This window comes from Parasteatoda tepidariorum, chromosome 9 (genome assembly GCF_043381705.1).
Source record: "Parasteatoda tepidariorum isolate YZ-2023 chromosome 9, CAS_Ptep_4.0, whole genome shotgun sequence".
NCBI classification, from domain to species: Eukaryota; Metazoa; Arthropoda; class Arachnida; order Araneae; family Theridiidae; genus Parasteatoda; species Parasteatoda tepidariorum.
In genome coordinates, this window is record NC_092212.1 from 42,288,103 (window position 1) to 42,312,677 (window position 24,575).

The 24,575-nt window shown below is 28.3% G+C and overlaps 2 protein-coding genes across 6 annotated transcripts in view; one reads left to right on the top strand and one right to left on the bottom strand.

Annotated features, from left to right (window-relative positions):
• Positions 1-156: 156 nt before the first annotated feature.
• LOC107445824 (SURP and G-patch domain-containing protein 1) lies at positions 157-23,829 on the bottom strand. Of its 3 annotated transcripts, none has more exons than XM_043050804.2 (12): positions 23,426-23,829; positions 20,791-20,885; positions 20,615-20,684; positions 17,653-17,717; positions 14,265-14,388; positions 13,284-13,402; positions 10,729-10,836; positions 10,466-10,554; positions 8,655-8,811; positions 7,320-7,572; positions 1,508-1,637; positions 157-325 (listed from the first exon to the last, which is right to left on the bottom strand). In XM_043050804.2, exons 1-12 carry the CDS (start codon positions 23,581-23,583, stop codon positions 299-301), a joined length of 1,395 nt encoding a protein of 464 aa, XP_042906738.1. In that variant the 5' UTR covers positions 23,584-23,829; the 3' UTR covers positions 157-298. The 3 variants fall into 3 exon arrangements, with proteins under 3 accessions (XP_042906738.1, XP_042906739.1, XP_071040857.1); XM_043050805.2 differs by having other exon boundaries at positions 20,797-20,885; positions 23,426-23,827; XM_071184756.1 differs by having other exon boundaries at positions 13,293-13,402; positions 23,426-23,695.
• A 247-nt stretch (positions 23,830-24,076) lies between these two features.
• Positions 24,077-24,575, top strand: part of LOC107446570 (protein lifeguard 1) — a 75,331-nt gene continuing 74,832 nt past the window's right edge. The window contains exon 1 of one of the 3 annotated variants that reach the window (XM_071185602.1): positions 24,077-24,339. The gene's annotated coding sequence lies outside the window, so the exon portion shown is untranslated. The remainder of the gene's footprint in view (positions 24,340-24,575) is intronic. The other 2 variants (XM_071185604.1, XM_071185603.1) reach the window with 2 other exon arrangements.

The following is a 24,575-nucleotide window of genomic DNA, read 5'->3' on the forward strand; positions in this document are numbered from 1 at the left end:
TATACACTGAATACTGGACTCCTGCACCATCTGAATAGTCTTAATTTTCTGTTAAATATCTTTATAAGCATTGCGTAATAAATTCAAAAATGAAATGCAACAATTTTAGGGAGGGAATAACCATCACATGAATTAGGAATAAAATCTTCACGACTGTTTTAATAAAGACAAAAAACAGAAAAGAATTTATTTACAAATTTTAAGTTTTTATAACTAACTTCAAATTATAGACAGTAAAAACTTAAAACACTGGTAGATGCCTCTTTTTTTCCCACAACATTTGAAAAAATTAATAATGTTAGTAATATGGCCTCCGAGGATTATTCTGAAAATAGAAAAGTAAACATCAAGAACTATAGGAAGTCAAAATATAAGCATATTGTTTATCAATAGAAGAAGCAGTTGCATAGAAAAAATAAAGTGACGGAATCACATTTTAAAAAATATCAGTTTAGGTCTTTTAACCCTTTGTTACAGAATTAACAGATTTTTTCAGTAACTATCAGTCTGTTTTTTAATTTAAAAAATACCCAAACCTATTCTTATTTGAAATTACAGCATCAGGAAAAAATATATGAAAGGGACACCAGTGTCCCATCTGCGTCGAAAGTTTAAGCTCTTGCACAATATTTTAACATTAGTTAAAATGATTTCTTTTCCAATTGAAACATGATACACTCAGCAAAATGTATAGGAAAAAAAAGTTTATGTATGAATTCCATTTTTGTTTATATCATGATATCAATGAAAATACGAACTATAGAGTCAAATAGCGTATTAGACTTGCTTTCATTGAACAATTTTTAGTTGCCTCCATTTGTAATAGTTATCTTTAGATATAGATGTTAGTTTCATATTTATCTTGGTATGTGCGAGTTACTTAATTGCTCATCAAATGCTAAAATGTTTTTTTTTTCTTCACATTAATCTCTGGTTTAAGTGATTGTATTATTAATTCAAAATGAAAGAAATGTTAAAAAAAAAGAAAAATGATTACATAAGCATAAAAGTATTAGAAATGTAAAATCGAATCCCGTTATACTGAGAGGCTGTTTTAAAATTATTAAGTTCATTCCGTGAAACAAAAAGTATGAGATTTATTTATTTTTTTTAAGTTGATGAAGCCCTAAAATCCATAATTAATATTATAATTAATAATTCACAAATATATTTTAAATAAATGATTACGTTTATTTAAATTGATATAATGTTTAGGATATTAAAACTGTAACATTATACTTGTCTTTTATCTAATTTTGTTTCACAATTTGAAGTTAAAACTTTGAAATAATTTTTAACTTTGAGGCCTACTTGGTGGTCTTGCATCAGAATATTAAGAGTGTGTTGGTACCAAGTTTGTACAAATTATTAGTTTGTTAACAGATTAAAACGATCTACGAAGCACCAACTTTAAGTCATGTGATCAAACCTTTCTTCAATATAGCAAGTTACTAGAAAATTTTTAATTTAATTATCAAGTAATTTGAACTTAGTTACAAAACCATACCAAAGGATTTGGTCTAAATCTGTAAGCTAGCATCATTCTTTTTCGATAGGCTTCATACTCATCATCATCCGATTTAATATCATCTGGCCTGCTTTGACCTAATCCAGCATTTTCAACAGGAGCTGCACCCCTAAATCGAAACAAATTATTGTTTTGAGCAATCAATTTATTAGTAAATAATGTGAAGAAAATGATTTATTATTTACTCTTTAACAATAAGAAAAATAAATGATGGAGAATATTAGAAAAATGAGATAATTTTTTTAAATAAACATTTTAGGGTTGTAAAACCATTCAAACTTACTACCTTAACTATGCAGGTGTAGAAATTAAGAAAATTTAGTCACTATTCCGAGTGACCAGTTACTAAAAGATATTACTAGTTCATACATAATTTTCACTGGTTTGTTTACTTGTCTCTATCAGATTAGATTTTTTAAGGGAAAAAAGTAAATTTAAATTAAAAAAAAAAAAACATTACAAAGAATGTGTAATGTCACAATGGCCAATTACAGTAAATTTTTTAAAAAATCTTAATGCATTCAGTATCTTTAAAACAAACAGCAATCTACCATTATTAGTTTCATAAGAATGCTAGATTGCAAGAGAAGGTTTTCTAAGAGTGCAAAAAATGCTTACTTCCGTTTTAATCTGAAACAAGGAGTCACATGATTATTCAAGAACAGACGTCACCGTTTGCTTACAATCATTGAACTATGATGGCTGTAAAAGCCATTTCTTCCTTGCCTTCGTTTGAATTTTCGTAATTAAAATCAACTATTTAGGATGGTAAATAACTATGTAAGAACAAAGATATGTATAATAAATTGTGCCCTAATGTAGCTTAATGAAAATGTGTGGTTAATATAACGCATTTTTATAACATTGTTTAATTTCAATGGTACCCACTGAAAAATTTTGAATAATTGACGAAATTTTCTAGTTATGAAAATTCAGATTTTTCAGTTCAGTAAAAAAAGTGTTAGAATGAGTTATGGACGCCTGATATTACATATTAAAATGATGCATTATAAATACAAAATAATATTGTCTTTTAATTTTTTTTTAACCATGTTAATTTTGATATTAAAGAATATTTCAAATTCATTTTAAAGATTTATTTTCATGTTAAGTGAAAGAAATATTGAATCCATTTTTAATATAGAATAGTTTTAAATTTTGAAAAGGCAGAAAAGCTTAAATTACTGATTATTTTATTTATTCTAGCGTGATTTAAATGAAATGGAAAAAAAAGTTTATATATTCCAGTAAATTTTATTAACTTTATTTTAATTGCGTTAATCTATGTTATAAGACTATTGAAATCAAGCATATGCATACATTTAGTTCTACATTACAGAAAAAAGAATTAAATTTCATAAATACAAATAAAAATAATTTTTCGCCATAGCAAAATTCCTATTTACTCAAAAAATAAAAATGTTGAGAAATGATAACATTACTGTCTATTTAATTATTTAATAAATAATAAAAAAATGTACATTAGAATTTCTTTTCATTTTGCATATTTTTTTAAAAATTCTTTAGCTTTGGAGAAACAAGAACGTATAGCTTAATGATATTCACCGAGACTATGTGGCTAAATTAAATTAGATTAAGTGAAAATTTAAGTATAAGCACATAGAATGTGGCGATGATAATGAATAGATATATTTCAATGGACTAGATTCTTGAAAGAGATGATTCGTTTTCAGCCATACTAGTTTTCAGAAATAAGGAGAAAAATTAACAACCATATTTTGTAAATTTATAGTGCTGAACTGCTAATTACAGCCCCTAAAAGCACTCAATCTAAACTTGATGTTGCTCAAAATAATGATCTCAGATTCATCACCGGAGGCACTCTTTCTACACCTGTCCTTGCTAGGGAACTACAGACTGACATTGATGGTTTACATGATTGACGAGTTTATGCCGCTATGGCACTCACCAGGATGGTTTCTAGCCTGCATATTATCCCAAGTACCATTAGATTAAAAACACAACGCACTTTCTTATCAGAATTTCTTATTCCTTTGATACTCGGAATAACAGAAACCCACTTTACAGACCATCTATTTTTCCTGGTAGTATGAAATATGCAACCCCAGTTTTTGACCTTGTCTTCCCAGTACAGAAAGGAGTTCTCTTCCAGCTGATCTCAAAGCTGCTGCTCTTGCCACTATCAATGAAAGATACCCTAGTAACAATTGGGTACACAGATGGCTCAGTTGAGTGCACAACTGCACGAGCCGGAGCTAGTGTTTTTTCCAGACTTTTTCAACTTAAAGAGCCTTAAGTCTTAACTAACCGTGACCTTCAACTGTGAAATCTTTTCCATTTACCTGGTTCTTCAGAAGATCTTGCTTAAACCAGAGGAGAATTTTGTCCTCTTCATTAATTGTCAAGCTGCGATATCTCACCTATCTCAAATTATGCACATCAGTTTTACATTGAATTCAATTTTAAAACTACCATTAACACTCTACTATCTACTAGTAAGGAAATATTTCTTCAATAGATTCCCAGCCATTGTGGCTTATGACGAAATGATAATCTTGCAAAATAGGCATTCTTCATGGACTGTGTCACCCGCTAACCTGAGAAACGTCCAACTCCAAATCAAACAAAAAATTCAAAACCATCGAACAACCTTCAACAGAGATCAAGCTGTTGGTAAATCTTGGGAGGGCCATCTAACTTACATCTTGCCTCCCAAGTACCCATCCTAGAGCTATTGGAGTCTCATCCTTCCGATTGCTCACGGGACACGACTACCTTCAGGCACACTTGCACCGTATTAAACTTGCTGACTCTCCTGACTGCATTTTCTGTAAGAAACATGTAGACATGAATGGCGAGCATCTATAAAACTGTTCCGCCCTCAAAGATGCTCATAGTTCTTATTTTAAGACGCTTCCCACTTCCGGAGATACTTCTTATTTGTATTGGAGAGCAAGACTTTTCAAGCTCAAAAAAGCAACTGAAGGACATAATTAACAAAAAAAATATATACATATTTTGTAAATACCATATTGCAGAAAAAGGAATAAAATTTTAAAATAATTTCTGACTATAGCGAAATTCTTATTTACTCAAATATTGAGAATAGATATGAGCATTAATGTGTATTTAATACATAAGTTAAAAAAAGAAGAAACAAACGGCATTAGTAAATATTTACTTAAAAATAAAATTTTTCAACTTTAGTTATAAAAAAAATTTAATTACAATGCCTGAATGTTTGAGCATTAGGACATAGATTGTAACGATGAAGGATAGAATATTTTTTAATGGACTAGATTTAGGAAAACCCTGGTTCGTTTTAATGCAATACCGAATAATAAAATCATCTACCCTATATTTAAATGCATATTACTTCTATCCAATCTGTGACTTATTTTAATTAAGTAATCAGGCTATAATGGAGCTTTATTTTAACTTAAAAATAAGGGGGGAAATGATTTCTATGAACTTTAACACCACTAATTTCAACTGAAAAGAAATGTTGATTTGCTGTGAAGAGTTGCATAATCATTTCTTCAGCTATTTTAAGGATTAACAAACAGTTGAAGTTTTTAAAATCTCTAATTTTATTTTGCATACACTCTCAAAACCGTAAATCTAATTTACTAAATTTTTACTAATGATGTGCAAAGGATGTTCATATGATATAAGTGATATCAAAACTAAAAGAGCATTGAAATAGCTTTAATGGATGGAGGCAGCACGTTGCGGTCTTTTTAGGAAATTTAAATTCGTAATAATTGAAAAAAGTCAGATTTTTAGATTTAGGAGAGAATTTCCAATGAGTTACATAGAAATTAAAACATTTTAAGAGATGCTGTATTTGTCCATTATGATGAAATAAGCTATTTTGCACTAAAAACAAAACAGCATACTACCCCATTTCATTGATTGTTGGTCTGGGGGACCACTGATAATTATTTATTATTTTATGGTGGTGTTGGCCAAATTTTTGTGTTTGCAGACGACTATTGATACCATGCCCTGCTATGGATATTAAGATATTGTTTATTCGTATCTCGACCCGTCCTATTCAAGGGCACACGAGAGTAGAACATACATTCTACTTACAAAACATACATAAAACACAAAAAATTACATCAACAACAAGTATAAATAGCTTATAAAGTATAAAGTACAATGGAAATTTGGAAAAGAACAAATGAAAAATTTACGCAATAATAGAGCATTAGGTATTGGCGGAACAATGAGTTGGGAATATCAAAGATTGTATAAGACAATGGCATAAGAAATCAATTCAGTGATCAATGTTGAAAAATTTTGAAACATATATAAAATGTAAAGAAAAATAATAAGTTTTTCAGAGGTCTGAAAAGTTAAAAAAAAAAGTTTTCAAAAGTCAAAGCTTTAGGAAATTTCAAAAGTCTGAAAAGTCAAAGAATAAAATTTTTAATTCTGAAAAGGCAAAGTTTGAGCTCAATTGTATTTGGAATGTGATTTGAGATTATATAGGGCAGGGATGGCGAACCAATGGCACGCGACACAATATTTTGGGCACTCCACGTTACACTATGAATTGTTATTACACAAATGTTATTACGCTATGAAGCATATGTATCAATTAAATTAAAATTCACAAAAAACAAACAAAATAATAAACAATTATTAATGAAAAAAATTAACAATTAANTGTTGCATAGTCGGCTTGACACTGGTTTGTTTGGTGGTCCAGCCGCATCTTTTCAGTAGTATCCGCTTTTTGATTATGCAACGGTTAAGACCTATGAAGATGAATCTTGTTTTTAGGAGTTGAGTTGCCAGTCTATGTGAAACATTGGCTATGATATGCTGTTTTTCGGTTGTCTTGTGTGGTATGGATTTTACATAGTTAATTATGTTGTTGTTAATGACAGAAGGATCACTATATTTTTGAAGAATGGTGGTGATATCTTTACCGTCAAATTGTGCAGGTGTATTGAGAATGTTCAACGATGACAGGCATTGTTGTTTATCTCGGAATTCGAGTTTATTTTGATGCTGATCGTCAACTTGTCCTTGTCCTCTCGTGTGTGGAATTTAATTTCTAAGAGATTTTTTGTTTTGGAGACTTTCTTTACAACAGGACTTGGGTTGGCGTCACTGATAATTTTTATGCTGTCTTCTGGATTGTTGCCTTCATCTGCAGGGATTATAATTGGTGCTGGTGAGCGAGGCATCTTGAGTGCATTACTGTAAGTGGGGATATTTTCAGATTTCTTCAATTAGGTTAATTTGTCTGAAATGCTTTTGATTTGGTTTTCTAGGTTCCTAAATTGATTGGAGTTTGAACTCTACTCTTCATGGCAGGACCAATGTGACTTAAATAGGTCTTTGATCTTATATAAGGCCTCTTTGCAGGCTTGTCTCTGTGGGATAGGAAGTTTGAACTTGCTTCTGGACTTATATTCGATGTTTTTGATTAATGTTGCGAGCAGGTTATCCAAGTCATCAGTAGGATCCAAGAGTGACTATTAAGATACATCATATAACTGATATTAATAATAATATTAATCCATGAATCCTCAAGCTAGGTGTCATTTTTCAGAACTTAGTGAAATTCTTGCAATTAGTTGCAAGATTTAATACTTTCAGTTTGATCTGTTTGGAATATATAGAATCAGTTTGTTTACAGTACAGGTATGGCTTTAAACATCTATACAAAAATTCTATTTTTTTTGAACAATTAATTGCAACAAAAAATAAAGTGACTTTTACTTAACATATCTAAATAATAATGAACTAAAAATCCAAGTAAATAATTAATGTATCTTCAGTTTGTACTTACTTATTTACTGGTTCCACAATTCCACCACCATCAGCGCCTAAGCCACTGCCTTCTGTCCATCCTAACTTTTGAAGCATTTTGTAACCTATATTGTCTGAAGTAATTTTGTGTTCTTTATAATCAGATAGATCAGGTGCTCTCCCTTTTTTAACAGCATCCCATTTTTCCAAAAAACTCTCCAGTTCTTCAGGAGGAAGAAAATCTCCAATGTGATGTTTTCCTTTAGCATGCTCAGTGAGTTCTTCTGCCCAATCTATATTAGGATCAGAGAATTCGAGAAGTGAACAAGACTGAATTGAAGTTTTATGAAAAATAAAAGTTATGAAATATTATAAACGCCAAAAATTATGATAAATAATCACATGGAAATATTTACAAGTCAATTCCATTTTTAGACCGAGATGTATTTTTCAAATTTTAGTAAACAACACACCAATTGGCAAAACGTTCAACAGAATAAAATGGCAAAAAGGCCTAAAGAAGGTTGTGGTTAAAACTTTCGATTGGAAACACCAACAGTCACCTAGCAAGACTCACTGTTACCAAGGCGAGAAATACAAACAGCAATCCACATATAATCATACAAATCATTCCTGCAACAGCCTATTGTGGGTGTGTGAGATCATAGAGATTAAGGCTTCACAATTTCATGACAAGCATTGTTTATTGACCTCTTTTACTACAAAGACAAGCTAGTATCTATTGATCCGAAGTTGGGCAGGCCTTAAGCCAACACAGAGGGTCAAACTTCAGATCTTTACAGCAACAGCTCAGTGCCTTAAAATATATGTATTTTTATCATTATCACTTACTAATTAATCTGAGGTTTATATTTATGGACAACTATTACATCCAATAAAAAAAAACATATCAATTTTATTAAAAATCAGGATAAATTTCATAAATTGTAAAACATATTTCTAGTGCTTGAAAATGTACCACATGCTTCAGCTAACAAATTCTTATTAACTATAATGTTTGGAGGTCTTTTTTTGGAATTACAGGGGGAAAAATTGTCTCTACAGCTAAATGAAACATATCACAAATAAAATTAGCTAAAATGAAAGAAATCATACAAATTTTTTAAAAAAAGTTTTCATGAATGTTAAGTTTTAAATAATAAAAATATAGCTAGTTGTTAATTTTTAGAGTCGTTTTCTTCAGGTTTTGAGTTTCAATGATAAAAATACTACTGATAAAAATAGTAGGCAGTGTTAGGGTTCGAATATGTGCAATTTTTCTGCATCTATTTTTAATAAGATAAATAATTTTAGTGTACCTATCAAATGTAAGAAGATAAAATAAAATAACAATATTTAAAAAAATTAATTTTACATTTAGTTTTTTCCATTTCATTTGCTCTTCTTTTATGTTCCCATGTTCCACCATCAGTTTCTTCATCAGAATCATACTCATATTTAACTTTTCCAGTTAACTGCCTTAAATATTCTTCTTTTTGTTTGGCTTGCATTATTTCAAACAATAATCTCATCTGTAAAGAAAAATAAATATTTGAATCTCCAGTGGCATAAATAACAGGTATGAGGTAGTTTGTTCCAGAAATAGTAACACATCATGTTACCATAAAAATATTTTTTTAAATTTACTTTATAAATAATAACTCTTAATTAAACCTTCTCCCTACATTAAAAAACCGTAAGGGTAATCACCACTGATTTGGGTGTCCAAATTACAGTTACATTCTTTTTTGCTAAGTAGAAAATCTAGTTAGAAGACTTGGAAACTTGAAATCATGGAAGTGTGTAGAATAATGTACAGGGAGTACAAAATGAAACATTAAAGAATTATTGGCAGTTAAACTAGTGGGGAAAAAACACCAAACGAGCTGCTCTACAGCCTAGAGGAATGCAACTTCATAGTTAAGATTTGGTATGATATGAAACTACATTTGTTTATGAGCGTGACCCAGAGTTTGTTCTTAAAATTCCAATTTGTTCGAAAGTTATTGAAATTAAAAGTAATTTTTTTTGAGAATTTTTACTTTTTTTGCTTTACACGAGATCTATAAGACTTAGAAACTTGATATTATGAAGGTATGTAGAGGAAAGTACAGGCAGTACAACAGAATTAAAAAAATGTAAGATTAGATCCATGCTGCATCATTTTAAGCAATCTTAGTGTAAGGTTTGCTTTTAATACAGTAAAACCTTGATTGATTTTTTCTGAAGGGACCATTCATTGTGAATAATACTTATGGAAAAAAACGACGAAAGCTGGTCAACATAAAATAATGCCTTAAAAAAGTTATAAAGAAGTAATGTATTTTATAATTAATAAATTTACAATAATTATAAAAAAAATTTTATTGAGAAAATTATGTACTTATAGCAAAAATATTTAAAACACAAAAAAAAGATGAATAAACATATTTACTATTAAAACATATACAAATTTTGGTGTGAATACTCTTTTCTTTTCAATTCAAACAATAAATTGTTAACATTTGAACAGATTGCTGTTCTCTTTGAGTAAAAAAAAAAAATGAGAACCAGGCATATACCTCAATCAGAATTAAATATACTGAAATACCATAGAGTTACCGATTTGTCAGCATATTTTGAGATGTTAATGCACCATTGCACAAAAAGATACTACTTAAAAATAATCTAATTCAATAAAAATACAAAAAACCATGCGTGCAGTGAACATATAAAGTTTCTTATTGTTTTAAGTCCTTCTAGAAATCCTGCATGGTTGTGTTTCATTTCATTATCTTCCTTAATACCATCATTTTTTGTATCAACATCACACCACATGTTTCAAAATTTTTAATGATATCTTACATCATTTTTGCTTTATTCTTCATCGTTAGAAATAGGAGTTACCGTTTTTTTTCTTCCCTTCCTCAAAACAAAATAGCTTTAATTTATTTCGAATATCAGTAAAACTTCTGAATGATAGATGTGGGAATCTTTTAATTTCAAAAACAATCTAAACAGGTTATTATGAAAATAAGGATAGCTCTTCTGACAGGACTGATAAAACATACGAGAAAGCGAAAAATGAAGGAATGATGGATCACAGCTCAAGTGTACAAATTTAGAAAAGAAAAAAAAAATTATAAACAAATAATTTAAAATCTTCAAAGTTAACAACACGATTTAAGAAGCAAACAATTGGCCTACTTTTCTTTGATCTTCTAGCTGCTTCCACTGTTCAGGCGTCAAATCAGTTGATCCAAATACTTGAATTGCATAAGATTTCAAACCTTGATCTATAATGTACAAGAAATTTCTTTGCAATCAACAGTAATTAAACTTCAAATAAAAAATGAACAACTATTTTTTAAACAATTTTTCTTTCCTCAAAATTCCATTAATTAATTGTTTCAGAAAATGTAAAACAGGACAAATAAGATTGAACTTTAATATTTTATGGAAAAGTTTACCTCTCTGAACATAAGCTGGCATCACATTAACATCATTCTGAGAGTTTTCTGGTTCCCATCGGCTTTTTTTACGCTTTCTTGATGTTTGTAAGGTATTATTTTCTTCATCTATACATTAATGTATAAAAAACAACTTTGATTAAAATCAAATAAATATATTTAAAAAATTGCATGATTGAACATCAGACATTATATATATATGTATGTATATATATACAGTGGCATACGCAAGGGAATGGTTTAGGGGTTTAAACTCCCCCCTTGAGCTCAGACAAAATTGCAAAAATAAAAATTTTAGTAGAAATTATGCGAGCTATTATTTTTTAAGACTATATATTTTTATTTACCTTATGACTACTTTTTTTTTCCTCACGGTATTTCTCAGAATACTGAAAAAACATTTACTATAATAGGGTTGTACTTTTAAGACCAAATTCTCGTGATACTGTTACGGACTGGTTTTCTGTCCTGCCAGTATAGTTTTCAAAACTGGCTGTCATTTGCGAGGTCTTTACGCGATAATTCTGGAATCCTAGACGTTCTGTCGTCTTTGAGACAATTCGAGAATTTTGGAGATGCAGTGAAAAATTATATAAAAGGGGGAACGGAGTACAGTGGAGTTAGTTAGTCAGACTAAGAGTTATCTCCTCCGCTAGTCTTTCGGAGCTTGTCGCTAAATCTGTTTTGTTTTGTCTTAACAAAAAGTTCCTTCAATCGCTGAAACCGTCGTTGCCACTATTTCAACTAGTGAAGAAATCAGTAACAATACCATTGGAGATACTGTGCTCGTTGAAGTTATTCATTCCAGCTCGAAACTTTGAGATCCTAGCATAGCGGATATTTCTGTGCCGATATATATATGTATATACATTTGCTGTTCTTGGATCTTTAGGATGTCAAAACGCAAGAATTTAACAATTTTTAATTATTTTGAGAAAAAATCATGACCTGAAATTAGTGAGGTGACAGCATCTAGTACCAATGTAAGTTTTTCTGTTGTACAGAAATGTGATACTTCCATTGAAGAAAACGTTTCTAGCATAACAAAATCTGATGAATGTGAAAGTGACCCTCAAAGTGTTACTTCCCACCCATATGACGTTGGACTTTTTTCAGAAGATATTGCATTATGTTCTTAAAATTTAAAAATCAAATCAAAATTTAACTAAGCAATGTTGTCTAAATAAAAATTTAAAATTGTCTAGCTGTCTAAATTAGAGAAATAATAGTGCTTTATTACAGACTCGAATTTCTTTTAGTAGTTTCAGAACATTATGAACAGCCCCCTTGAAAAAATTCTGCGTATGCCACTGTATATATATATATATATATATATACACCACAATAAATAAATACAAAAAGGATAAAAAGAAAAGGATAAAATTAAAGAAAATTAATAAGTTCTATTTACTGCCCATAAGCTGCAAATATATAGAACTCATAAAATAAGTTCAAAATATGGAGAGAACATGGAAAAAATTACAGAATAATGAAAAGAGAAGAAAAAAATTATTAAAATAAAATAACATAATAAATTTTTAAAAAATTTAAAAATGTCGATAAAAATCTGGGGGGAAAAAGATATGTATAAAAAAGAAAGATGCTTTGGCTATTTTTGATACAATATTACAAAGCACTCCATTTTGCAGGTATAATCGTGACGGCTGATGAAGAGATTATCTTTTTTTTTCCTTCTTTCCCCCCAGATTTCTGTTGAATTTTTATTTATTTATTATGTTATTTTATTTTACTAATTTTCTTCTTCTCTTTTCATTATACTGTAATTTTTTCCATATTTTCTCTATATTTTGAACTTATATATATCTTAAGTAATTACTGAAAAGACGGTCTAGTATAAAATATAGCAATGTAAGTACACTCACCAAACAGTCATTAATTTAGCCAAGAAACTTTAAAACACTAGTAATGTAAAAAGTAGTTAAAAAGAATACTAAGTTATGAGCATCAGAAATAGTAATTCTAAAATTAAAATATAGTTAAATTTAGTGTATAATCATTTGAAACAGCAATATATGTACTTAGGATGCATTCATTACTTTTATCAAGCAACTCTAAATTAAGAGATAAACTATTTACATACAAATATTATAAAAACAGGGCATTTTTAAACAAAATCTTCATAAAAAAAACACACACATAGAGTAAAAGAGCTGGAAATAAAAACGTAAAGCGTGAGCATTAACTATATATTTTCTACTATATTTTATCTATTTAAAGAATTTTAAATAAAACTCTTTAAAAAAAATCAGATTTCCAACTAAGCTTACTTTATAAAAACATCTAATTTTTCTGCAAAATTTTACATATTAAAACTGATAGCACATTTTAAAAGAACACAATTAAATCCTGCAGTAAAGATGAATGATTAGAAACACCAGGAAATGAAACTTGTTTTGATTCAATCTGTTTAAGTTGCGATTTACTAGATTTCTACAGAAGTTTCTTTTTGCTTTGATTACATATAATTTAATATTAATAATAATAAAAATAATTATAAATTCCTTTGAAATCATAAACATTATGAAACATTTTACCTATTTTACCAAAAGTCATGAGGTGGCCATCAGCTTCAGCTCTTTTTCTTGCTTCTACTAATTCTGAAACTCTTCGTTGATAAAGCTTGTAAGTGTCACTATTTTTATTACTCAGGAAACTAAGAAATAAATAAATGAAAGAAATACATTTCAAACAAAACTAGTAGAATTGTAACGATTTAGAAAAATATAAATTTTTCTTTTTAAAATTTTTGTTACTTTATTTAATAGAATTTGGCATTGATATTTTATTAGAATTAACAAAACTTTTACTATAATTTAAAAGGAGTAGATGCAACAGGCATAACATTTTTCGTGGGCCTCTTACAATAATAATAGTACATATTACAAAATAATGGTACACTATTACATACACACATTAATAAAACAAGAAGCAGAAATTTCTTAACTGCACAAAACTTAAATAACTAAGCATATTGTGATTTAAGACTTTTTATTATTAGGATCAGGACTTAGTGTACTATCATTTTATTGATACCGATTTTTAATCTTCTTTCATCATCGTTCAGAAACTTTTTCATCAGATTATTGTAAAAATATTAAATTTAATCAAAATTAAACCTCACATTTTGTTGCACGCCGGTATGTTTGATTGATCACCTTGAGAACTAACTATGTATAGAACTGCTCCATAGGCTCGTTCAGATGCGTCACAAAACACATGAATAGTAAATGGAACATGTGATGAAACGCCTATAAATCGAGGTATTTGAAAAGAGCAAACGTCATCAAACGGGGAGGATGTTGCATGCCGGTACGAGATTAAATAAAAGAACTTAACTGTCTCTGCATGGCAACACTTTTGTGTAGTAGTCGTTTTGTAAATAAAGGGAGATGGTGTTCGTTTAAAATATACTGAAGTTGTGATTTAATTACGTTTACATGAATTAACACAAGTTATTATTATTTTTAAAAAAATTCAGAGTATGAAATACAATAAAGGAATAAAAAATTGCACACCTATAAGCTGAATCTTCACAATTGATTTTTCTTGCAACTTCTTCGGCCACATCACCATTGACAGCAACAGAGATGGCAACCTTCTCCACTGCATTTTGTATTGCTCTATCCTCTGGTGAATAAACTAGAAGCATTCTATCAGAATTCTGTACTTTTTTCTATCATCTAGTATGATCATCTTTGCTAAGTAACCAGTAAAAAACAAATGTCCATCATGCATAACTTATTTATATCAATTACAACCGGACTTCGCTGATGAACATTAAGTTTACAGGTTTTTTTTTAAGGGGACAAAATACTATTGACCTTTTTTTCGATATTAAGTAGGGAAAAAAAAAGTGGATTGCTAGTTCAAACACCTGGAAAAACTGTTTAACCAGTTTTGATGTAAATCTTTTTCAGGATGCATAGCCAAAGCTTTCAACAAAAAATAAGAACCTTTTAAGTATTTTTTAAGCACTCAAAAAATATTTTTAAACACTGTATACATTTACAAAATGCAAAATAATTTTCATACTTTACAGGATCATAATAAAATAACTAGTTTCTGAGAAAGAACTCTTTTCCTTATTAAATTAGCCATTATAAAATGATCAAGAGATTTTTAGGTTCGATATCAGAAGGTGGAAAATAAAGCCTGAAATTGAGAATATCTTGAAACATGCAGCAGAGTTGAGATGACAATAATCTCACTCAACTCAGCTCAGTCGATTCACATGTGGACTCACAAGTATTACATCAAACATATAAAATGATTGGGGCTTTCATACGCTATGGATCCATAGATCCACCGTACGTCAACATGGATTGTGGTTGAATGAATTGCAAAAACATTGAATAGAACAATGTAAAAAGCATGCTTTTGCTTAGCACATGGTGAAAATCGACATGGTCGTTTTCGAAAAAAGAAAATTAAGCACTTTTTAAAATCACCCAATGAAAAAAGCACCTTTAAGGGCTTACGAAAATTATAAATAGGCACCTTTAAGCACTTTTTAAAAATGCTATGCACCATGTTTTTATTTCACCAAAATTAGATCAAAACTTTTTGGGATATTTATGTCAGAAATTAATGTTCCTTCAATAGATTTGATTTAGCATATAAATAGATTAAAAAACATTTGCATTTCTCTCCAAATAAGCAATTTTCAAACTTTTTTAATTTTTCTACCACTACTACCTCATTAGTTTTATTTTTTAACATTTGCATGTAAATTAAAAAGGATTGTGAGAAAAACAAATGAAATTAAAAAGCGTCCAAATAAATAAATTATATATATATATTACAGTAAAATTTTTCACTAAATGGTGCCTTTAGAACCACGGTGGAGAAATATTATTTAAGATCAATAACTCTGTTGATTCTCTTTGCTTATGTAAACAAAAGCTGAGGGTTGACAGGGAACTTTTTTATACAAATTTGTCTTATGCATTCAAAAATTAAAAGGTTAAATAAAAGCATTAAATTAATAAATAATGATTATGTAATTAGTGTATTACTAAATGTAATTAAGCTTACTTGAAAATATTAATTAAAACATTATTTGAATTTAAACATCAAAATACATTGACATTATAAATTATTTTTATTTCATTAAAGGTTTTTTTAAATTTTTTTAACAGTCATTTTTGGATTTAAAACGACAATATTTGCCAAAATTATTTTATTAATATGATTAATATTTTTTATTAATTAATAAAAACTAATTATTTGCGTTAAATAAAATAAATTTCAAAAATTTTATATTCATTTTTGCTACCAATATCACAAAACTAAAATTAGAGGAGACTTTTGGGGAATACTATTTATGAGAAAAGTTTATGTTATAGGGATTTTTTTCAAAAATAAAAAATACAATACTACATAAATATACAGAAAAATATTTACTAATTAAAGGAACGAAGGAAAATATTTTAAGTGTCCATATTTTTTTTAATTAAAACTTTGTTATTAAAACTAATAAGAGTTAATGAGAGCTGATTTTTTCCGCTAAGAATTATTTTCTCTTTATTTTCCACTTCATCAGCTACATTACTTTAAAGAAAAATTGTTTTTAATTACGTCATTAATTTCTTTCCCTTTTCAATAAATAAAATTGGTTGCTAAAATTATATTTTATTTATAGCTATTTATTTTAATAGTGATTGAACTGCGTTTAGTTTAATATTTTTTTGCACAAGCACCTTACAATAAGCACACATTTAAATATAGAAGGAAAAAAATACATGAATGTATAAATAATAACTCGAATCTGATGTTTCAGTCAAAATGAAAGATATGTGGTGAAAAACAATTCCTGATTTCTTTTATTTCAAGTCAGTCATAATATTTTCAAATATTGCAAAAAAGTACAAAAGTTGTATTTGATAATTCTTCTACTTTTATTTAACTTTTTAAAATCAAACATAGCATTAGATAAATAATGCAGTTATCTACTTTGATTTCTAATATAAAAATTACAAAAAACCCTAGTGGGCTGCAGAAAGGTGGGGAGAGGAAGACCCCAGGCATACAGTTAACAGAGGCATCTAACAACTAATAAACTTTTAAATTTGGTACAAGATTGCTAATATTGCTTTAATTTAGAAATTACATTTTTTATTTGATAAATATTTGGCTCAAGTGAAAACATTATATGAAATATATATATAAACAAAAAAGATTTTTGAACAAATTTAACAATAAAGTTTTAGGACATTAAAGTTTAAATATTTTTTTTTAAAAAAATTAAGGACATTCCAAAATATTTTATTGAAAATAATAAATTTTTATAAAAGATTAATCTCCACATGCATATAAACAAAGAAGTATTAAAAATATGGATTAAAATTTTTGTGAAAATTGAATACATATCATTCTTATGCTTTTCCCTTTAATGGGACATCCAATTGGAATGTGCCCCAGCCAACCAGACAGCTCGGCTGTAAAGACTAAGTACAGCAATTGCAATGATCCTTTAATTCAAGGTAATAAATATAGTTATATTAGACAGATGTGACACTAATGAAACATGAAAGGTATTTCATGTTTCATTAGTGTCACATCTGTCTAATAAAGGTATCGCATTGCCGATAATATTAAGTTGATCAGCGTTCTCTTGATTTCTATACAGATCTTTGAAAACTCACTGCTGTACTTTTTCCATTCAATATTCTAAGAATAGAAATCTTTCACAGAAATTCTCTAACAGAAATATTTTTATTATTTAAGTAATTAGAAAGGTAATAAGGTAAATTTTTGTTCTTTTAGAATTTCTGCTACAAGTTTTTTAGTTGTAGGAGGACACTGGTCAGTTTAATAATATGCTAAACCAACAAAATATAGACAACTTAAGTGTACAAAACGTAAAGCAATGTAAGACGTTTTAAATGCAGTTAAAACACATACCATAGTTTTTCTCTTCTTCCTCATTCGACAATATTTTTTGAACAGAAGTAGGCTCAAGAGTTTTGCTATAAAATTTTTAAAAAAAGACAATTAATTAAAAAACAGATTATTTTAACCCATCCCTATCATTAACATAGCTATAAATCTCTTGCTGATTTTCATCATAATGCAAATATAAATATTCAAGCAATATAAAAAAGTAGCATATATTACTGTTATATTAATTTTTAGTGTATAGGTGTGTAATTATTTAAAATAAAACAAAATTTAAAAAGAAGTTAAAAACAATATTTAAAGTACAAAATATATTATCATAAGCAGGATTTATTTCGTATATTTATGTTGTGTTTCATTTATAACTGCAGAACAAAGGTTTGAATAAAAATTAATTATTTAATAAAACTTGTTTTTAAGGTTTTAAAACATTTTTTAAAGTTCATTATTTTTCTCTATGATAAAAATTGTGAATACATCCTCTGTCATTGAAATATTTCATCATTTATTCATTTATACATTCTTAAGTAACTGGGAACACATTGGGGATCCGGGATCCTAAAACCAAAGGAATATTTTTGAATTTATAGGAAACTATTATTTTTTATTTTATTAATCAAATTTTTATGAAAAGTGCTTAATTATTGATATGGCGTTAATTTTGCATTTTTTTTTTTTAAATATCTAGAAAGATAGCAATGACTTAAATTATATTTAAAACAACTTATTTCATTTGCTAAAAATTATTAGTTGTTAAGAAATTGAATTATTTATGTAGCTTGCAAAAGTTATTGAATTTTCTTAAGCAAACTCAAGGATATAATTTATGAATCAAGTTTATCTGTTATTGTAGAACCTAAAAAGCTTTTGTAAAGGTTAACAATATCTCTGAAACTAATTAACATTTAATTTTTTATGAATGTATTGAAAATTGATTTAGGTTTTAGAATTTTTCTTCTCAGTTGGTCAAATTAAATGCAGAAATTGGAATTCACAATTTTTTTCATGCTGAAAAAAGTATGAAGAAAGAAGCTTTGGGGAAAAAAACCACTGAAAAATTTATTATAAGAACAAATTTACTATAATACAAGTAAAACAAAGATTATGAAAACTAATCAAAAGTAGAACAACATTTCTTGAAAACTGTCCAATTAAAGAAGTCAACAGTTTTACCTAAGTTGGGGGAATTATAAAGGACAGAGGTACGGATCAAAGTATTGCCAACAGGTTGAATAAACCATACAGTGCTTTCACTATTCTAAATAAATTTTGGGCACACTGAACTATATTAAAGGAAACAAAAATAAGAATATTAAATTCAAATGTTAAATCAGCACTTTTACATAGATCAGAAACCTGATACCACTTGAAAACAAATACAAGTAAATCACAGGCTTTTATCAACAATCATGTCAGAAGAATTCTTAATAATAAATAGTTTCAAAAATATCTAACAATAAATTATTCGAAATCAGTAAGCAAAAACCAATAGAATTAGAAATCAGACAGCATATCAGAAAACTGAAAAAATTCAAAGTAAAACAGGCGTTAGACTGGACAACTTAAGGCAAAAAAAAAAAGGGTAAAACTAAAATGACATAGCACAGAACTAACAAAGTATGGGAGAGAAATAAATTGCTTAGCAATAAACATGGAAAGAAATAATGTTCTTAGTTATAAACAAAACATGGAGAGGAATAAAATGCTTAGCCATTAACATATGAGATTGAGCGTAACAACAAAGATTCTATGCTCCCAAGGGAATGAAGTAATATAAGAATCAGCAACTTAAATAGATCAGGGGTGATTGTGAGCTCGAGTCAAAATCCGGAAAATTTCTTGAGTAAACAACAAAAAAAAATTCTAAATCGAAAAATTAGAAAAGAATTTAAACAAGGTTTTTTCCTTTTTCACAATATTTCTTAGTTTACTTAAAATATACAGTAGAGAACCAATTATCCGGGATGCTCGGGACCATCGCTATCCCGGATATCTGAATTTCCCGGTTTTCTGGATCGACCAAAAAGTGTCGTTAATCGATGTTTTNAAGATTCTATGCTCCCTAGGGAATGAAGTAATATAAGAATCAGCAACTTAAATAGATCAGGGGTGATTGTGAGCTCCAGTCAAAATCCGGAAAATTTCTTGAGTAAACAACAAAAAAAAAGTCTAAATCGAAAAATTTGAAAAAAATTTAAACAAGGGTTTTTCCTTTTTCTCAATATTTCTTAGCTTACTTAAAAAATATTTAAAATTTTACACATACCTATNTTGATTAAAATGGCGGGAAAATCGAGCAAAATTTTTCCCGGTTTTCTGGTTTCCCGGTTATCTGGATACCGGATAAATGGTTCTCTACTGTATTTAAAATTTTACACACACCTATGATAACCTGGAGAAGTAATTGAAATTTACAAATATGTCTTTCTTTCTTGAGTTTATGATTATAATAACTATTTACTGATAAAAAATGAATATTAATCTTGAATATAAGCTTATAAAGTATCTGGCTCTTCGTTACAAACAAATAAAATAAACTGTGTTTTTAAGTTCCACAGAAATAAAAATTTGATTTCCGAAAACTTTTTTGATCAATGATTTTCTGAAACGTCTAAACATTCCATGTCCGGAAACTTCCGGATCACAATCAGCAAAAAACCCAGAAATCCTAATTTTTCCGGTGCACAATCAGCCCTGATAGATTCAGTATTATTTACTCTTCCATAGAGAGTAAATCAGCTTTATTGCCACAATCAGGAAACCAAATTCTTTGAAAGGAACAAAGAACTGAGGAGATAAATATAATTAGCTTATAAAGGTCGGAGTGGTAATGAAAAACAGAAGGATAATTAACAGATACTTTTGTTCAATTTGCAGAATTAGTTAAAATTAAGATTGTCAAAAAGGGTCTTAATTTTGCAATAAATTATATTTTAAAGGTAACGATTAAAATAAAAGCAATATTTACCTTACTTGAGGCTGAATTTTCATAGAAATTCCCTTTGATGTAGATGATGCATTTGAATTTGCAGGTGATGCTAAAAATTTAAAGAAAATATTATTACAACATTTTTAAAAATGATATTGTATATCAGTTAATATTAAAACTTATTCTGAAATTAATAACAAATTACTTCAACTTACTATTACCTTCTTGCAACTTTCTGAACTGCTCTAGAAAACTTCCATCATTCTTGAACTGGTTGGTTGTAGAAACACAAGGAATTTTTACAGGAAAACTATTAAAAGAAAAATAAACAGTTTGATAGAAATCAAATACACTCAAACCTATTATTGTGCGGTGGATAGGGATCGCATAAAAGAAAACAAATTTTTTTTTTTAAAAAAGTCATACAAAACTTCACGAGTAGCTATAAGAAATAGTTTTCGCAACACAATTAAAAAGCATTTTTTTCATGCAGTGAATAAGGACCGCGTGAAAAAAGGATCTGTGGATCCTTCACCTTCTTCTATTCATTTTAAAATCACAGTCTAAGATTCTATGAAAATTGTCTTCCTCTTTGCTTTACTCATTTTCAGAGATTTCAATTTATTTTTTGAAATGAATCTTAACTTAATGGATCGGGAATGTGAAAGCACTTTAAAGGACATCAATTAATATTAGATATAAAAATTAAAACACACGTAATATTCTTTTTTATTAAATCACTTTATGTAGCAGACTAGTCACTTGCATAGACAAGAGAAGAATAAAAATAAAAAAAAGCAACTCTTTGCACTCTTCAAATAAGTTTCGTCTACCTACTCGTTAAAAAAAACAACACCAACTATCTTATTAACAAAAAAATAATCAGCGACCTAATGGGACAAGCATTCCTTTTCAGGCAAAACCGAACTTAACACGATGTAAATGTCCTTCAATGTTCATTTGCGTTGAATGCATTTTTGCTTTACTACGCATATTTCATCGCAATATGCTATTGCACGTTTCATTTATTTACTTGAAAATTCAACAATTAAAATAAGCAATTATAAAATTCAATAAATGTAATTAGTTGACGCAATATTTATGTAATTTGATGAAATACACATAAAAAATAAAAAAATTTAAAACTAAACATAGGTTTAAAAAAAATTAAGCCTACTAATTTTTTTATTGATAACTTAGTCAATTATGTTCCAATTTGAATTGATAAAATTCTTATTGCCACGGTTTTTTCTTTAAAAAAAAAGAAGAAATGCATAACTTTAATAACATTTTACAGATTTATGCACATAAAAAATCTGTGTAATTTTTTATCAGCATTCTAAAAAATTGAAAAGCTTTAAGATTTTTAAAATATCCCTTTAAGAGTACTGGTGCTTATATCTCTGCAAATACAGTACAGAACTCGTTATCCGGAAATCAGAAAACCGGAGCGAAATTCGATAAATTTTCCCGCAATTTTTTTAAACAAAAACTTTTTTTTCCTCATAAGATTTTAGGATTTTTCTTTCTTTTTTGAAAGATGTTTACCTTACTATCATTTTGGAAATANAAACTAAATAAAAAGAGTTAAAAATAAAAGTTTGACAAATCCACTGTAGAGTTTGGGGAAAAAATAAAGGGTTGAGGAAAGAAAGGGCAAAAAGGGTATGGAGTCTTATTACATCAGGACACTAATTTACTTCAGGGGCAACAGGGTGGATTCTTCTGACTAAAAGGGCAGCAGGGTGCTGCGCCCTGTTTACCCTGCCTAGAATGAGCTCTGTATTACCTCATCGGTTTTTCTTATTTTTAAGATTATTTCCAAATATTTATTTTTTTTTAGTTTGGTTTAACACTAAAAAAAACGGTTTTTTGTAGCGATTCAGAAAACCGGAAAAATAAGTTATCCGGAATAGCGATAGTCCCGATCGTTCCGGATAATCGGTTCTCTACTGTACTAATACAATTTCCCTACTTTAAATTTATTAAATTTAGCAATATGTCAACAACAAATTTTAGAATAGAATCCTTAAAATAAAAAAAAATTACAATATAACAGTGCCTGTTATATTAAATGCAATCAATGAAGTGTTTTTGAATTTGTAAAAATTTAAAAAAATATAAAGATTAGTTTGCTAGCTATGAGTTGTACCCTTTAAATTGGCCCCTTCTTTGGCATTTTTAAAATTTTTTCGTAAGTCCCTTAAAGGCTATGGCCCAAAAGTCTTAAAAGTTTAATGACTTTTTTAATGTAGATACTGATATGGAAATCTTCACTTGTAAGTCACAAAAACTTGGTGCATATTTTTGCATAAATACCCACATAGAAATCTTCCCTACATTTCTTTTAATTTATCTTAGGTTAAATAATTTATTAGAACCAAAACAATTTAAGCTAATTATCATTATATTAATAATGCATAATAAGAAACTAAAATGCAAAATATTCATTTACAACGTTGATAATTGGCTACATAAATATTCAGCATTAACTGTAGAATATCAAATACCGTTCCATAATACATTCAAGGAAAAAACAGGATTGATAGAGAATTCCTACTGCGATCTTTAAAAGCAAACGAACAATTAAATATTGTACAATTATGGATGGAAATTATAAAAATTAAGCCCACAAAATGGAGGAAACACATCTAGGTTTCGAATAATTTAAAAGATGGATAGTTGTTTAAGTTTGGAAGTATGATTCTTTCTTTTCTAAATAGATACCTTAATTGACAATTCGACGCTTAAAAAAGCTAACATTAAGTTTGAATATTAGGTAAATTAATAAAATAATTGGTTTGCCAAGGCATTTAAGTAATTTTTTACATTCATTTTATGAAAATAAACCTTTTGTTAGACGAAGTAACTATATTTGTAGTGGTCGTTGTTGATACATATTCTTCGACATCTCGTTTACGCTTTTTTTCAGCTAGCTTTCTCAGAATTTCTTGTTTCTTCTCCTCTATTATTCGTCGTTGTTCAGACATTTCAGATAAACGGTCCATTGTCGAGAATTTTTTATGGAAATGTTTCTTTTAAGTCAAAATATAAATTTGGCTATTCTTATCTGTCTGTTAACAGTAACATAAACAAAATACATCATTATTGAGTATTTTAGATTTATAATGCGAATCATCAACTGTATAGTCCGATGAAATCGTACCCATTCGTAAATTATTGCACGATATCAAGTACTTACTAAATAACTAGTTGAACTGATGTTACTGAAAAGTTTGAACAGTTTAGTCTGTAGTGGAGAAACACTTCACCTATTGCCAATATCTGCTCAAATTTCCTAAAATAAAGGGAATATATATGTATATAACTTAATATGGCTAAAATTTTAAATTTCAAAACTCTATACTATAATATTATAAAAACAAATGAACGCACATCAAAAATTACTACAAAAATATTTTTCAAAATATCGATATGCCATGAGTCAGAAAACTAATCGATAAAAAATCATCTTAATTGGATGGAAGCAAATAGAAGCTTACGACGATATGACGCAATATCGAGAAGTTTCGTTTTTTGTTTAAATCTGAGCATGCGTGGGTATTTGTTGATTCTGATTCTCAGAACGAACTAGACAACCGGTGTGTATATTCCACGATCGCTATGACATATTTGAGTAGTAATCATAAGTGATTAAACTAGAAACATTTAATATATTTTTCTGATTCGTCATTGCCCTTGGTGTCCCATTAAAATCAATAGTTTCGTTATTTTGGTCTACTATATACATCTGGAGTATACAAGTAATTATTCCTTGTCATAATTATTTTCTGTTTCTACATTTTGTTAATTTTAATTTAGAAAAAAATTCTAATAATTAGAACTACAATAAATATTTTAATTTTTAAAATTCTTTTAAACTTTTAAAATTTACCAATTGTCATGAAAAAATTATAACGAAATTATACTTCTGTATAAATGTTAATATTTATCTATAGATTTATTTATATACGATAATATAACAATATATATATAGAGA

Excerpts from the sequence above, each read along its gene's own strand:
- LOC107445824 (XM_043050804.2), bottom strand. The coding sequence starts at position 23,583 with ATGGACCGTTTATCTGAAATGTCTGAACAACGACGAATAATAGAGGAG. Across the intron at positions 14,389-17,652 it reads GGAAGAAGAGAAAAACTATG|TTTATTCACCAGAGGATAGA; the intron begins GTATGTGTTTTA and ends GAATGCTTCTAG. Across the intron at positions 1,638-7,319 it reads ATTGTGGAACCAGTAAATAA|GGGTGCAGCTCCTGTTGAAA; the intron begins GTAAGTACAAAC and ends GTTTCGATTTAG.